We start from the raw sequence: 17,248 nt of genomic DNA, 5'->3' as shown, positions 1-17,248 counted from the left end.
GTTTGTTCTGCTGGCGTCCCATGGGTGCACTGATCAAGAATACCTGCCAGTTGGATTGTGCCAGATGAAGACACGCGGGGCAGAAAAAAAATACAAGCACATTGAGTATCTTGTGAGTGCCGGCTAGGAAATACTGCCTCTTAGCAACAGATGGCTACAAGACCCGGTTGTTGCATGTCAAGAGCGTTTGCATCTCTATGGCATCACTTTTGTCAACAAATGTGCAGAGCAGGGAGAAATTGGCTTCATTAACAAGTTTCTTTTCTTTTTTTTGCATCTTGGAGCAACAGACGCATACCATCGTGCAGTGTCAAATTTAAGAAGACAGCCAAAGAACACTTCATGACAGAAGAAGCTCAGCTTTATAAAACAGACGTGAGAAACAGAACAGAACAAAACAGCTGAAAAAAAAAAAAAATTCAGCAAAGAAACTGAATACATCCAGACGCCCTCACGCAGGGTACAGGGCTCTCTGAGCGGCCCCGTTGAAACGATCTAAGGTCAAAGGCCACAAGCAACTTTCAGGAGTGTCCAATCCATTCAGATTAGTTAAACAATGAAAAATCTGGGCGTGAGGTGCATCATGGGTGTGTTTCCAATGAATGCAACCAATCACAGCTTCATCTCTCATCCCCTTTAAGGCCTTGGGTCCACCAAAATGTTTGGTTAGACGCGGAGCTCTCATAAAGTACCGGCCACTAGGGCACATCGTGTTGCGGAAGGGAAAGGATAGGTTGCTATGATACAGAGCGTCCACAAACAAACAAATATCTGCAAGGTACAAGGTTAATTTTCATCGGCGGAAAAGCAAAAATAGAATTTATTTTTGTTTGTGTGAGTTCATGTGATTTCACAGGCGGGGAAAGACGAGCACAACGACCTGGGCAAAGTTCTGCTTCGCTGCTGTTCAGCGTGCGTCCATGTCTGGAATCTCATGAGTTGTATTCTTGTGTCTGGGCGTTTATGTAAATGCAGTTTCTCTAAATGTGGAGCCTCACTAATCATACATGCTGCGGGGGGTCGCTGCAGACCTGAAGGTGGCGAGCAGACCATTTATGTTAGCAGCAGGAAACCACCAGAGCTCCCTGAGGTGAAGCAGACGTGATGTTCACTATAATAATCCTTCACTCTGCAAAGCTTCCGCTGCGATCTTTTGCATGTTTGCTGTTTCTTTTTTGTGTAACAAGCAGGATGTTGTGTGTTTTTGCATCCGCCTCAGTGTGCGTCATTGTCTGATTAATGCAAATGTTTAAATCTTTTCCTCTCACTGTCACATAGTGGAGGGCGCTACTGCACACATTATGACAGAGTACTGCATAACTAGGACCAAAGCAAGCGAAGACGAAGCTCCAGAATCCAGACGTTACTGCATATAGATGGATGGTGTGGTTCTCTAGGGGGCCAGTGACGCTGCACCAGGCCGATTTAGGAGCACGTCAGTTGGGAAGAGGAGGCCGATGGATGTGCTGGCTGTCTGGGGGGCATACACCCCCCACGACCCCACTACTTCTAAAAATCGACTACTGCTATTATTGCATTTATTCATAGTATAAAGTTGATGTAAACATAAGGGAGTGAAGGACAAAAACCCCACAAAACTAATAAATACACCAAATCCATTTCATATTTCACCATCACTTCATTTACAAAAAATGTTATCAGAAAATTAAAGTTATTCATGAAACCAGCCATCATTCGAATGCTGATGAAATAAATTCTGGGGCTGGAAACTTAAAAAAAAAACAAAAGACAAACCCTGACATGGAAAGAGATGAAGAGCATGAAGATATTTGTTATTTCCTAGTCACCGTAACAGCGTCTCGTGTTGGTAGGCAACCCAGTGGACCGCTGCACTCGCCAGACTTCGCCGGCTTCTGTTGGGTCGGTGACGCAAACGTCAACGATGCACCCCGTGACTCTTTTAAGATCAACACTCCTACGTTTACTGCTTCAACACAGTCAGCAGAGTCACCAGCCACGCCGACGCAAATGTCATACAGCTACGCGTTAGCATCATGTCAACTGGTTTAGATTGGCTGGTTTCCGCTTTGACCATTATTCATCTTCACTAATGCAGATTATATACCATAAAGGTCCATCATATTCTTGTTGATATCATCAACTTCTGACTAATCTTCATCCTAATCACTGTCTTGTGTGTTTGTTGCCTGTTTTTGTGACATTTTCCTTTACCCGACTAAATAGATGCTATTTTTCTTGACAGATGCATGTGCGTGGAGCCCAGACGACCCCTTCAAGCTCTGTTGATCGTCTCATGTGGTGTCGAAAACGTGCTGATCAAAGCGCTAATTGCCAAGCTCTTTTTACAGCAGACAAATGAGACTAATTGGCAATCAATCTAATAGGAGCGATCTTAGTGGTAGTGCTTGACCTTGCGAGTTGCAGAGTCAAATTCATTCCCCTGCAAATTGTTCAGAATAATAACCTGTCCTGAAGGTGTGTGTCAGTTCTGGGCGAGACCCAGGACTTTTATGAGTTCACAGCTAAAATAAAAGAAGTTCGCTCTGTAGCCAGAGAGTTGCATTCTGTAGCAGAGCTGGCTTCCAGCCTATTACTGGACCCCTGCCAGCACCAGCGGCCAGAGGAAAATCCACCTTGAACATCTTTGAAAGGTTACGGCAGTCAGAGTTCCTTCAAAGAGATACAGCAACATCCAGTGAGTCAGCAAAGCTTCTCCAGCATCACGACGAGCACCGGCCGGCCGTGAAGGCTGGTGAACTCTGGAGTGTCTGCCACTCTGTTCTTTTCCTCCTCGGCAGAAGGGAACCGAGGCTCTGACAACCACATTCATTCGTTTGCTCTGGTTTGAACTGAATTGTGACATTTGCTCTTCAACACAAGGAAATCTGACCAATATTAACAAGAAACTTCCATGACTTTTCAATGCCTGTGAGGAAAATGGTCATGAGTGTACATCCTCAGCTTACACATGAGATATAAACTGAGAAAATCCTGTCAAAATTTAACAGTGTAAATTAAAATTTGTTATGCTAGGTTTTTTTGATACAGCAAATATGCAATAAAGCAAATAATTATGAACAGAGAGAGATTTTTTTTCCCAGTTCTAACAACATAGAAACTCTACAACTCAGGTTTTGTGGAGCAAATTTCCAGGACTTTCCCACAAAGTTCTACCTTTACTGATATCAAAAACTTGAAAATTGCTGTTTTTAAAATGTGCTGCTCTGTGGCTACATGGATTCATGACAGGTGCTTGGAGAAATTGACCTCAACCCAACCCAGTTTAAAGAAAAAAATAAAAGGAATTTGTTGTTTTGTTTAAGCGATCTGTCCAAAAATGTCATGTTTTGTTCCTCGGCCTCAGTGACCTCCCTCCACTAAGCTCAGTGAAAATCAGGCCTGATAGTTTTTGCGTAATCCTGCTAACAGACAACACACAGCAGTGACAACACAACCTCCTTGGCAGGTTAAATGACAAGAATTAAGATGCCAGCATTTCCCTCGCAGTTCCTGCCAAATATGATACAATTCCCTTGCAAAAAAAAAAAAAAATAGCTGCAGGGACAAATAATATCACACAAACGTATGCCCCAGAGTTCACGTACCGACGACGTGTAAGCAATGAAACAACAACACACCTCCAAAGGTAATTACTGCTAGCATGTAATTATCCTTTGCTTAACCTCAACCAACTGTTGTGGCAGCAATAACAAGACAGCTGCAGGTTTCTCAATAGTAGAAGTAGCAGACATTGAATGTCCGTTTTCACAGAGTGGAGGTTTGACTGTCATGCATCTACTTGGATAGATTATTTACCCACGGGCCAAAAACCCACGAACATCAGGCTTTTATCTTGAGTGGGAAGAGTTTTAATTGGCATTCAAACCCAGGTCGAACAATCTGGCAGCAGACACGGGTGTCTATCGCTCCCAGCTCAGGTCAGCACTGAAAACTTATTTCAGACAAACTAAATTTATGATGTCACGGAAATGATTTCACATATTTACCACGTTTTAACTGAAAGACAAATTTGCATTTAAAAGGCAAAAAAAGAAAAACCAAACAAACAAACCAACCAAAGATATACTAACTGAGACTGACACTGGATCAAAGCACACACTAAAATTCAACTACATCAAGGACTTGATAGCAGCGAGTCACACGGGGAGAACACAACCCCAGGTGAATGTGTCCCACTATCGGCTCACGCTCCATCTCAGACCCACTCACCACGAGCAGCCGTGGCTCTGAAAGCTCGCCACCTTTGCCAGTAACGCTTTCATCCCACCTGCTCTCAAACAGCTCTAACATCCTCCTGTCCGTGTTGGGTTTAGCACCTTTTACTTCTGTCCAGCATGTTGAACACGAATGTGACGTTGAACATGGTGCGCCAGAATTTATTTGATTTTTTTTTTTTTTTTTTAAGACGGGTCGCAACTCCTCAACACACAACGGGAACAGGATGTGTGACTCACGTTGCGAGTACACAAGTGAGTGCAGGAGGTGAAGGGTCATGATGAACGTTGTTAAAATGAGCAGTTTAAGTTATGTTGTCAAAGCTGCCGTTGTCACTTTGACTAAGTGGTTTAGAAAGACGTTTGTTCCCAGCGGGTAGTATGACCTTCTGATAAACAGACTCTCCTCCTGATCATTGGAACTGTTGCACTAAGAGGGTTTGAAAATGTCAAAATAACCTCCTACTGAGTGGGTGAGAAGGTGCTTAACGGGAGTCCACTTCTAAGACATATATCTTTGTTTCTTTTGCTCTTTTTACAAATGATACTTGATTATATAGTTATTGACCTTGGAGGACAATCGACTGGAACTACTCTTTGTCATTTACTCAATGCTACTACCCATGTGGCCTCTGTCCCTCCTCCTCTCCCTCTGATTCAGCGTGTGTCTGTCTGCTGTGAATAAGGCTTCCTGGGTTTTCCTGGTAAGAAGCAGCCGCAGCGTCTGGCTCCGCTGCTGCAGCAGCCAGCACTGAGGTGCACACTGATCTCCGTTTCATAATGCAGCAATCACTATGAATCACATTTGCCTTGAACACAATGCACTCCGACCCTTTAAATAATGTACGTACCCGTCTTCTCCTCACTGATGAATGTGCTTGGGAGGTAGAGGGCAGGAGGAAGAAGAGCGGTCAAAAAGAAGACTGGTTAGATGCAGGGGCTTTGTGGGCGGGGCCAGGGCGAGGCTACGATGCTAAGTAAACCCAAAGAATTCTTTTGTGAGTTTTGTATCTTTCGTGACGATTAAGGGCCACCAAGGAGCTGGCAGAGAAGGTGAAAAACAAAAAGCTACCAGTTTTCTGGGGTTCCACACGCTGAGAAGCATCTCAGGGATGGCGGGCAGGTGACACAGCTGGCCACGGCCTCAGGACCGGGAGAGGTCCTGGGTCGGTCTGACAGATCTGTGAACCGCGGCTACTGCTGACAACCTTGAATTGAGACAATGAATTAAAAAAAAGAACTGAAAGGACAACTACACTGCACTTTGAGTGCTACTTCACTCTACAAGTGTGTTTTGTCCCTCAAGTACTCACAAACAGCTATCATTCTCCTGCATTACTTGTTTGTGACTTCAGACTGCAGAAATCCTGAGACTAGCTTGATGGTATTTGCACTGGTTCATGGTCGCACACAACCAGTAGGATGATAGTTTGTGTGTTTTCACCTTACAGTATTTGTGGACTGCTGAGCACACAGCAGGATACAGAAGACGTTGATTGATGACAGGGCTTCAAATACATTCCAAGTATGAAGAGCGAGATCCGTCGTGTCCTGGAATGATGTACATGTATTGTATTGTACTTGAAAGGCAGAACAGACTTTTTGAGTGTCGTATTTTCCTTTAATAAAGGGACACACAATCGACATTGGACGACCTTTCTGTCATTTCTAAAGAGACTCAGTCAAATGTCCTTGTCATGAAATTCGACTGGACCAGATCTAGCCCCCCGTCCTCTGCTGCCGAGTCAATCAGCTGATACCAGCCTCCAGCTCAGATGTCTGTATACTTGGAATCTGCATTATGCAGCCGGGTTTCCAGAGCTAACCACAAACATCTTGTCTGTCATCTACCTCATGATTAAATTGCCTTAAAGTATCAGTCCCATTTAATTACTGTCATTATCATCAATGAGAAATTACCAGCGCCCAAAACAGCAGGGTTAATTAGGCTTTCTGGTAGCGAGAGATTATTTATTTATCCGTGGTTGCCGGCGAATGGAAGATAGGAATCAGGAGTTGACTTCACATGGAGTCCGCGTAGCTCACCGGTTCTGTCAGCATCTCCTTGTTTTCTTCTCAAACTTATTTTTTAACTCTGCAACTGTCATGTTTGCTCCCCGCCATGGCCGCCTCTCCCTCAATGTCAATGTCACGCACGCGTATCCGAACGCACCACACAATCTTTCCGTGGACATTCCGTCAGCCAATGTTCAAATGTCAGCAAAGAATGTCATGTTCGCTTCCTCATCCTCAAACTTGCTCATGGATCACTCTGACATCATACAGTCAGCACCGCTGCCGTATACGCTCAGCAGCAGCTCGCCTCTGGGAAATTATTGCAGATTCTGCCTCAAAACTTTTACTGATCGGCCAAGAAGTTCAGGGGGCCCTTTATCTGTATTCTTCGGTCGAGATACACATCAGAACAAAAGCAAAAACTTTTGCTCATCAGCGAAACATAAGAAAATACCTTCACTGGTGGTCAACCTGTTGGCCGCTCAACAGCCTACCCAGCAGTGACATCTGGACCCCTCCCCGTCGCGAACCACTTCACCCTTCTACCCTTCAGTCAGAACGTAGTCGAACCAATCATGACTGTGTTCTAGCTACCGTTCTGTACTCCAACTCTGAGGTGGCTCCTGATTGGTTCTCGTAGTTGATGAAGCTGGCGCCAAAACAGAGAGGAACAAAAAAATGGCGTCTCATGAAGCAACAAGCGGTAACGTCGGTAGAATAAACAGCTGTAAATGCAGTTGTTACAGACATGGACTCATTAACAGCAATGAAACACGAGGCACCCGGGGGGTTTTATGGGTTGCAGAAAATGTTTTCGTTGTTCTTCCAACCAGATTTGACATGTGATGATTTCATAGGTTGATTTTATTTTTGCGCCTGTGAAGGCAAGTACTCCGCCCTCTCATAGTGGTTTTGGACCAGAGGGGATCCAGACGTGACTGCAGAGTCTCAAGGTTGCCAGATACAGACGGTCTCACCAGGCTACCTGCTGATGGCCATTCTGGGGGGGGTCATTTTTGGCGTGCTAAAAACAGTCAGCTTGACCAGCATCAGCGCGCGGGAACGAGCTGACGAAAGAAAAAGATTGCAGGAATGAGCTGCGACACACAGGTTTAGGGCGGAGTGTCGGTCAACTTGCCTGAGGAAAGGATGTTTGACAGAAATGGAGAAAAGAAAGAATAGAAAAAAAATATACACGGCTAAATGCTGCAACCTAAGACACATGATGACCAGCGAGAGACTAAGAATACACACACAACACATTCTGCAGAGCAAGCGAAGTATCTGGTGCAGTTCCAATGAGACGCAGCGTCATTGAGGAAATATAGCACAGCAATGAATGGGCTGTAATTGGGGTGCAAGCAATCAATGACTCCAAACACAAGTTTAAATTTAGATTAGATATTACAATGTTTGTCTCATTCTGCAGTGCAACCACATATGCACGGAGAGAGAGAGAGAGAGAGAGAGAGAGAGAGAGAGAGAGAGAGAGAGAGAGAGAGAGAGAGAGAGAGAGAGAGAGAGAGAGAGAGAGAGAGAGAGAGATTAGCCCATCTACAGCATGGTGGTACCTGGCATGAACTAGTCAGGAGCAACTAAACACTGCAGCAGTGAGAATGTTAAATGTCTTTCTTCTGTGTGAAGTAAATCCAGAAAAAAAAGACAAAACCAAAACAGAAGAGGTTCTTCAGCTGATCAGTTGAAATGTCAAAAGAACAGAAGTCTCTCTGTCCTCCATAGTTCAGATGACAGCTCTCCATTCCACTGAGTGGTTTCATCTCTCTGGTCTAAATGCCCAAATCAGTAAGATCAGCTGTTGGAGCTGATTGAGTCAGTTACTCAGAAGATGGATTTTATCCTGGAGGATTGAGTAATTGTCACTCCAAGACAATACCAGGAGTTGAGAAGCTGAGAGACAAAGAGACAGCCACTGAATGCTGCTGCCGTGTTTTACCATGAATACCACGTACACACGTCTTTATGGCGCCGACTAACACACCAGTGGATTAATACAAATGAGAAAGGAGAAGGCGTCAGTCACTTACTTCTTGGGCGGCACCTGTCCCACATTGACACGGACACAGATGACTTTTCGAGTCTGCATTCCTTTGGAGCAGGCACCCTGACCGTCGCTGCCGACGCCCAGGGAGGCGTTGAGGGACGAGGAAGACGGGTCTTCAGTACAAGGACCCCAGGGCCCCGTCTGCCAGTGGTACACCGTACAGGCGTGTTCGTTACAGTTCCGCACCTCTTGGAGGGCGCTGCTGTTCGGGCACAGGGCGCCACCTGCAAATACCAAAACACAGGGATGACGAGCTTTTGACAACGTCATGGTCCCTCAGTGTGGACAGAGTTGAAGATTTGGTCAGACACGGACGCGACGCCTCAAACTACGATGCTGTCGTTTGCCCGCACGCATCAGGTGAGGACCTGCAGGTTTGTGACCCTGTAGGTGGTCCTGTAGCAGCTCTGCGGTTCCAAACGATCGTTACCCATAATTCTGTTTTGAGATTGTTGTGGTGAAAGTCCATGGTTAAGATCAGCGAAATTTGGGGCTTTTCTTCAAGTTATTAGCCCTCCTGTGACTCCCACTGTCAGGGTTACAAGAATAAGTCACGATATTTTTAAGAATGACAAATGTAAGCTTGGAGAGAGGACAGAAGACGATCTTGGTGTGATGTTTTCTTGACTCTCCCTAGCATATGCAGGACAAAGTGAGGCCTCCAGCTGCAAACACTCTCTCACCACAGACGTCACCACATTCCTTCCTTTGCAAACAGCCCCGCACATCCAAAACTGACATTCGAGGGGTTTCTTCACAGTTCTGAAATTGAGACCGAATCCACAATAAAACATCCAGGGTGTTGAACGCTGGTTCTGTGGAGTTGTTCCTGGGGAGTTTTTCACCTGACTCTGCTACGCGCAGCTTTTTAATATCTTTCACCGCAGTGTTCTGGTTTTATGGCCGTCACCTTTGCTGTTTGGATTCGCATCTCTCTTATTCGGCAGAAACTTTGTGTCTATGTTGTTTGGTGTTTATTTCTCGACAGGAAGCAGGTTGACACTACCTGCAGCACCAAGTCCAGTAGCAGAAAGCCAGATCTTTATTCCCCTCAGGGGTCGGTGGACAACTACACGAAGCTCAAAGAACATTAGTCAAGGAGCCAGAACCCCGCCTGCCTCCATCCATGATTGCAGCTGGATTTGGAAATATAACATTTAAGGACACAATAACTCACTGTTAGCTTCATGGATTGTTTCTCTGCCTCTAAACATTAGCCTCAGAATTAAACTGTTCAAGAGAGGCAACATTTAACCGGGAATAAATATTTGATGCAATTAGTTTTGTTCAGCAGTTTGTCTTTTGCACAGTTTACTTAATATTTTATGCAACTAGGGGGAATATCTAGGGTGAAATATACTGTTGTACTTCACATCAGACCTCAACCAGCCCATTTATAAGTTTAATAAAAAGAACCAGCATGGCTGCATAACAGATCGGAACAACTAAACGGTTGCCATATCGCAATATTACCCAGTAAAATACTTCATACCTCCACATTTGTATCATTTATAGTCATTCCAGTCTGCATGCATGTTTCTATATCTGCTTTATATTGCTGTATTATTCATACACAGTAAAAGAAAAAATAGACCCATAAAGAGCTCTTATCATGTCGCTGCTCCTTCTTACACTTATGAGAGGAATTAGTTTGACTCCTATACTGCAAATCACTCGTCAGACTTGGAGTGTGTCCACCATCCATCTATTGTGTTTTCTCATCACTATTCCACTCTGTATCTCCCACTCTTTGTATCCCTCTCATTTCTCTTCTGAGCCAGTCAGTCCGTCAACGGCCGGGTCGATGGGCTGAGAGAGAGAGAGAGAGAGAGAGAGAGAGCGCGAGAGAGAGAGAGAGCTAAAGAGAGAGAGAAGGCCCTCTCCGGTTTGGAGTAATTGCCGACACTTAGGCCTTTCAGCAAAGATTGAGAGGCATCACGGGACCATGAATCCTCAGCACCTGTATTTCCCAGCTTGAGTTGACATAATGGAGCCGGCTCCATTATGGGCAGCGGTGTACACACAGTTGGACTTGAATCCCAAACCTATCTGGCTCTAATGGCAACTGAGAACGAGCTTAGCTGAACAACGCGGTGCTGCCAGTCTCAACTCAGAATGACCCAGAAACACAAACACAGCCTGAGACATAAAAATCCATAAAGGGGTAACAACCAAACAGAGGAGAGCTTTGGTTTTGTTGTTTTCCTGGAGGACCTCATTTGTCATGCATCTTCAGTATCGTGGAACTGAAGGGTATCAAACAATCAGAGGCACCTGGACTTCCTGAAGTCCTTTCATCACCGAGGAATTAAAGCCAAGCATTAATGGTAACGAAGTCATTAAATAGGCTTATCAGTGCACTCATTAGCAAACATTAGTCGGTGCACGTTGAGATGAACCCTGCATCTCTGTATCTTTGCCTCTAAGCTTTGAGAATTCCTGCAGTTTCAGCAGGTTTTTCATTAATATACAACACAGAAGCAAAAAAAAAAAAAAAAAAGAAGAAAAAAAACTTTCAAGGAATTAAAAACCAAACAGATAAACCTCCCTGAAGCTGCGACAGAGAGCCGCAGCTTCCTTCAGGTGTTGTTCTCTGAGTGCTCCAAAAATACGCGTCTCCGCCATTGACGGTGTCTAGGAACCTGCTGGTTTGCCAACTCATTTTCATCATTTCACCTCTCAGAAATCACAGGTGGCCATTTCTGAAGAAGAGGGTGGATCGACAGTACCCGGTCACCATGGAGGCAGCCTGTCAATCACAAGGTGGCGATGCATAACCTGCTCCATCATCAATTTGACTCGAAATGAGACTGTATTTCCCAAGTGCACATCATACGGTATTGAAGAAGACTTGAATGAATCCATCGATTCTCTGAGCTCTACTTCACCTCTTTTGAGGTGATTTTTTGACCTCCGAAGTGAAAACATCGGTCAGGCAAAGTGAACTTTAGTACCAAATTTGGAGACGGTTCGAACGAGGTGACTAGGATATCATATTCACTAGTATAAAACAATGAATGGATGAATGGACGAACCGAAAACATCTTAAATTGCCTGAGCATTTTGTCATGACTTCTCTGCACCCCCGATGAACACAGCAAGTTCAAGGCGTCTTTAAATCTCACTTTTCACTCATTTCACTTTTATACAGTCAGTGATTTGTAGTGCAGTACACAGTCAGACTGAGTTTTCCCGTGGGAGTACTCCTACACTACTCTACAGCTACTACAAACAAAACAATCACACTTTTAGTCTGAAGATTTACCAAAAAGTTCTGGAAACTTCGGCACCCGTGTAAGACCTTTAAGCAGAGATACGTTGACATGTTAATGTAACAAAATTCAGTACATGAACTCATGCTACTGCAGAAAAACATGAAATACAAGCTACTACACACACTAAAGTTCTAATTTATTTGTTACCCTGAAGCTTTTATGATAATTTTCACTTTTTTTTTTTTAAGAGGAAACCATGTTATAACAACTACTTTCGTATTTGCAGAGATACAGCTCGAGGTTTAAAACAGCTACCAGCCAACTTTAATTACCCTCCATCACTGTGATCCACGCCACAACCATCGCCGTGACTGTGCAGAAAACACACATCCAGATAAGAGGAGGGGAATGTTGGGTGACATGACAAAAAAGACAAACAGACAAGCAGACAAACAAATGCAGAGAGACAATCGAACCAGCCAGAACAAGCATTTGCAGAGAAATGATCTAGAAACAGATAAATAGTGAGTGTCAGCCGATGAGACAGACCAACGGAAATAATCACCAGGACCGATAAGCAGCCTGTTTGAGATAAGGACAAATGCACATGCAGACAAGTGTGAAATCCAGACATTCAGTGAGTGACAGCAAAGGACGACTTGAAAGGCCATGACTAAACCAATATTCAGCCCTTATCATCCGCATATATTAAATACACAACGGCGCCGGCAGGTGGAGACTCACCTTCTCCAGCGTTGTACGCCAGAATGGAGCGGGTCCTCATCTGCTTTCCCTCGATGGTTTTGCTAGAGCAGGTCTGAGAGCAAGTGGACCAGGCTGTCCAGTCACTGAGGACACAGTCCCTTGAGCAAGGCACCTCACAGGTCACGGGCTCTGGCGCTGGCGTGGACGAGCAGAGGTTTCTATCGACCATCTCGCCTGTAGAAGGGGGAGATGACACAGAGTCAAGGTTGGAATAAAACTCTGTCCCCCGATCAGATTCCGAAGCTCTCTGATATAAATCTTATAAAGGGTGACATCTCGTTAACAACAGGTTTTAATTATGTAATCAGGAGAAAAGCATGACAGCTCCTGCATAGTTACTCAGAAACAACAGCAAAATTGTTAAAAATAATAATGATGTCCCAATAAATCAAGACAGAAAATATACGGCTGGATGAATAGATAAGATACATATAGGAGAGTGCACGTGTGTCATTATATTTGTGTAACAGATGGGTGTTTATGGGATGCGCTGTCACTGAGTACTATGTTAAACTATAACCCTGGTTTTAACAAGTCCAAAGTTATTGGTACATATAAATTGCATATATTGCAGTAATTATTTCAGGTAATATGCTGCAGTGCTGAGTGGCCCTATCCAAGCCCCTGGAGGGCTTTTATATAATTCTCTTTCACCTTCCCTTGTAAAAAATATACTGTGTCCTTTTATAAGACTTTAAAAAGAAAGAATGAGAGAAGGAAAAACCACACGCGTATTAATTTAATATTAAAGGAGTTCCAGTGAATTTCTCATTATCACAACACTGAACTCACACTCGACACTTTTACATCATATTAGAATAAGTAGATGAGTTGTGACAATCTGACTGATATCTTCCCCTTCAAAGTCATCAGAACAGAGTGATACACATTATCCCAAGTAGAGTAAATTGTACTGGTAGTATAGCAAAGTATATTTTTCAATGAAACTCCTCCAGTGTATTACTCTGGATACTGTGTATGCAAGAGTCAGACAAGCATACACAACGAGCAACTGTGCAATGCGTCGTTTTATTTTCTAAAATCAGCCCTTCTCTGCTTCTGATTGGCTCGTACTCGATGCCTTCCAGGCGTCTTGTGACTGGATGATGGGCGGCGCCCGAGAGCCAGAGACGATCGGCTAAAAGCTAAAACTGATGTTAAGCTTATTTCTCTCATGTTTCCCTTACAAGGCTATGCTGACGGTGTGGACCGACACCAAGTTAATACTTGAATAACAAAGCGCCAAGTCAATCTGCTAAAAGCTCTTTTATCAAAGGTGCTGAAGGCGTGCAGGAGCCTTGTTTCACACCTGTCTAACCCGCTACAATTCAGTAGAAGATGAAACAGCAATGACTACGTCCCTTAAAGCTACAGTTCCATAGGTGAATTCGCTTTAGCTGATCATCTACGGAGCTGCATGCATGGCAACATGCTCGGTCACCTGGGCAACGAGCACAAGCCAGAGCATCCAATCACAGGACTCCTGGAAGGCAATGAGCAATAGCCAATCAGAAGCAGAGAAGGGCGTGTCTGTCAAGAATAAGAATAGGGTGGGGAAAAAAAGTATGTTCCATAATGCAACTATCTAAGAAAATTAGGAAAAAAAAAGACTTACTCAAAAAAGTTGACTTGTCCAGAGGTTTATTGCCAAAATGACATTGTCACCCTTAAAGAGTTGTGCAGAGCAGCTGGGAGGATGAACAGCTGTGTGTATTAATTGATGGCAAACGCCAACTGCCCTCCCCTCCCCACCAGCAACGGTGAGCTTGTGCTTGTTTTCTTTACACAGCTGACAGGGATTATCTTAACTGGAAACCTCTCAACATTGCACAACGTCCCCTAACCAGCGGCATGTGAGGGCTCTGTGTCGAGAATGACAGCGCAGCGGGTTAACTGACATCAGTCAGCACGGAGCAATCAGAGAACAGACCGGGTGAGCAAACATGGGGATTTGGAGTTTCAGAAAACTCATTTCATGACCTTTGGTTAATACCACCCAGGAACTTCTTTATAAAAGGGATTTAATTCTTGTGTTGGTAAAGAGAGTGGAGAGGAGGAGTAAATGGTTTTTACTCATTTGCACATTGTGTTTCATCACAAACTGCATCAACAAATCTCTAAGTTGTAGCCCGACGCACACGTCCTTGAAAATTAAACTATGTGTAACATCCACAGAGACCAGACCAAAGATGGAAGAACACGCATGCTAACATGGCATTTCCCCCTGCACATCTCCACGCCAGCTCTCAGGATGTGAGGCCTTCAAGAGGGCAAAATCTACTGGAACACACACAACATGACCTTTAGCAAAGAATATGCCTCCAACAAGAGTTTTCTCTGTGCAATAGCATCGTGGCGGCCGCACCTGGGTAAATGCCCATCCACGGCATAGGTCACACGAGTGGGTCACGGCTTAGACCCTACAGCTACAACGACAACTCACCAGCGACTCCCCTGATATTTGGAGGTTGATCCAACATTCCGGGACTTACCTCACCACAGAAATTATTCAAAAACATTTCACACGCGCTTTGCATATTGACATGGCAGCTTGATATGACCACATTCATGGATGACACTTTCATATTGATGAACTCTGGTTTTCGTAGTCCATCTCCATAGTCGAGTGGTCTCCCCAGCGGAAAAAGCGAATTCACGAAGGATTCCCACATTTTTACATCATCCTGCATGATTCATTAATAAGCTTCAGTCCAAACTATAAGTGGTTTATATGAGCCTACATATGTGCCTCGTGTGCTGCCATGAACTAAGCTGATATGTTATTCTGAAAGCAGCACATACATCCAGAAACATGTAAACCCTCCTGTGGTTGATTTTACACATTTCAAGCAGATGAGGAAGTCGAGACTGAGTCTTACTCCGCCTTGAGATGTCGCTTTGACATAAACGTGCTAAACTAATAATGACCGACACAAGAAGGCATGAAAATACGAAGTGACAAAGAGCCGCAGCAGTTTTCAGGCTCACGGAGAGAAAACATGAAAGAACAGAGTTAAGAGAGGCAGACCATCAGAGAGGAAACCTCTGTCTGTCTAAGTGGGCAGGCAGTCAGCATGGATAATATCAATCACCAGTCTCAATAACATTTTTATCAACCTTCAGGTGTTGTGCGGGGCCTGGCTGGGTGGCCTTTCCTTCTTTGACTGGGTCACACTCGGAGAAAATATACAGCCGACACCGCAGAGAAAAATCTCTGAGGCGCAAAGCGGAGCGAAAATCCAAACAGAACAAATCAATTTTCATCAGATGAGGGATTGGAGGTGGGTGGATCAATCAAGTGAAATCAGGGGCAAAAGAACAGTGCAGAGCTTCTGTAGCACCTGCAGTACGAGGGCGAGTATCCACTGGACCGGCCTCTCTGACTATCTGCAGTCGATGCATGAACAAGATTTGCAGGAGACGTTCGAAGGACAAATCAATTTCTCTAGTGGGGAATACATGAACCAAGTCACCGCGCCAAGATTTAGTGAGTATATTTGGAAGTGAAAAAGATTCGGCTGCAGCACATTCTAACTTCACATGATGAATAAATAAACATGCTCTGTAATCTAGACCCTGCCTGAAAGAAGAAACTCAATAAAGATCAATAAAACCTTATTTGGTCTCTCGTTTGTCTACACCAGGCCCAGAAACTCTCTCTGCACCCCCACCCCATGTATTTGAGATTTACAATCATAAGTAGCAGTAAAAATCAGGAACAGCAAAGGGCACACACTACTCCAGGACCCTGAAACACCGGGATTTATTTGATTTAGTGCGAATAGGGTTTAATTGTGCGTGCAGGGAGGGAGACTGTAATGAGAGAGACAGCGTGAGAGAGGTGGCAACACTGAATCAAGCAAACGTTAAAGTCTGAGAAAAGAGAGGAGGAACGGGGAGTCGAGAGAGAACTGTTCACAAACTTGATGAATGGCAACCTAGGGCCAGAGGCATAAAACTCTGTAGATTCACGACTAAAAGGCAGAGATGTGCATAGACATTCTTTTCATTAGATTTATAAAGCCACAAGGTTTCTTTTTATAATTCTCAGTCATTGTGATCTTTTATGCAAGTGCACGAGCCAGATTTCCACTCCCATCTCCATGTAGGCACCCCCTTAATTAATCATTTGCATATAAAAACACTGTTTGCTCCACGGGTTATTAGACATGGCCATGAAAACAACAGCTAAGATAAAGCACAGTTTCATCGCATCTCAAACTGACACTCAACAGAAGAGCGGAGAGAAAAGGATGTGCTTTATTTTTGGTCACATTTCTGGAATCCTGAAGGCTAAACTCTGTAAATTTAGAGGGAAATGTCCCTGGAAGGGGTTAAAAAGACGTAGAGCAGAAACGAGGTTCATCTGAAGGGAGCAGCACCAGCACACGAGGCTACAGCTACAGCTAACCACCCGTAATCTGTACTAAACCATTAACAGGCCCTAAGTCATGTGCAATGCAGCTTGTGAAGGATAAATTGTATACATTAATGTGCAGGTGTGTAAACAGATTCAGCCAAAAATGAGTTGTATCAGAGATTTGGAGACTCGTCCTGTATGGCTGTGAGGCTGCAGGTTTGAGGACTCACTCCTCCTTCACTCCGCTAAGGAACAAAAGCAACAAGATGAAGCCGAAAAGATCAGAGGGAAGTTGTGTACCATGTTTACAAATAAAACTGAATGTGGTACACAAAACCCTGCTAGCTGCCCTGCTAACGTCAAGCTGGGTCAAATGAAGAGGGGAGAGATGACTCTCGACAGATGAGTAGTGGGTGGGCGGGTGCGGCTGAAAACTGACAGGCTCACGCCTGGTGTGTGTGTGTGTGTGTGTGTGCGTGCGTGTGTGTATACACATCATTTATTTCATATGTATGCAAAGCTGCTCCTTGATTTGAAAGTTGGCAAGAGGGAATGAATTTGATAATGGCATCCATAAATACTGCCTCAGAAAGAATAAATATGAAGAGGTAAT

At 44.3% G+C, this 17,248-nt stretch overlaps 1 protein-coding gene across 1 annotated transcript in view; it reads right to left on the bottom strand.

Annotated features, from left to right (window-relative positions):
* Positions 1-17,248, bottom strand: part of thsd7ab (thrombospondin, type I, domain containing 7Ab) — a 158,075-nt gene that overhangs the window by 67,456 nt on the left and 73,371 nt on the right. The window contains exons 8-9 of the mRNA XM_086217750.1: positions 12,255-12,449; positions 8,279-8,519 (exon numbers count right to left, since the gene is read on the bottom strand). Of these exons, the coding sequence (XP_086073876.1) occupies positions 8,279-8,519; positions 12,255-12,449 (436 nt within the window). The remainder of the gene's footprint in view (positions 1-8,278; positions 8,520-12,254; positions 12,450-17,248) is intronic.

This window comes from Aulostomus chinensis, chromosome 11 (assembly GCF_037954235.1).
Source record: "Aulostomus chinensis isolate RoL2024-O1b breed Wild chromosome 11, RoL_Achi_v1.0, whole genome shotgun sequence".
Taxonomy (NCBI): domain Eukaryota; kingdom Metazoa; phylum Chordata; class Actinopteri; order Syngnathiformes; family Aulostomidae; genus Aulostomus; species Aulostomus chinensis.
This window is presented reverse-complemented; position numbering and strand designations above follow the sequence as displayed.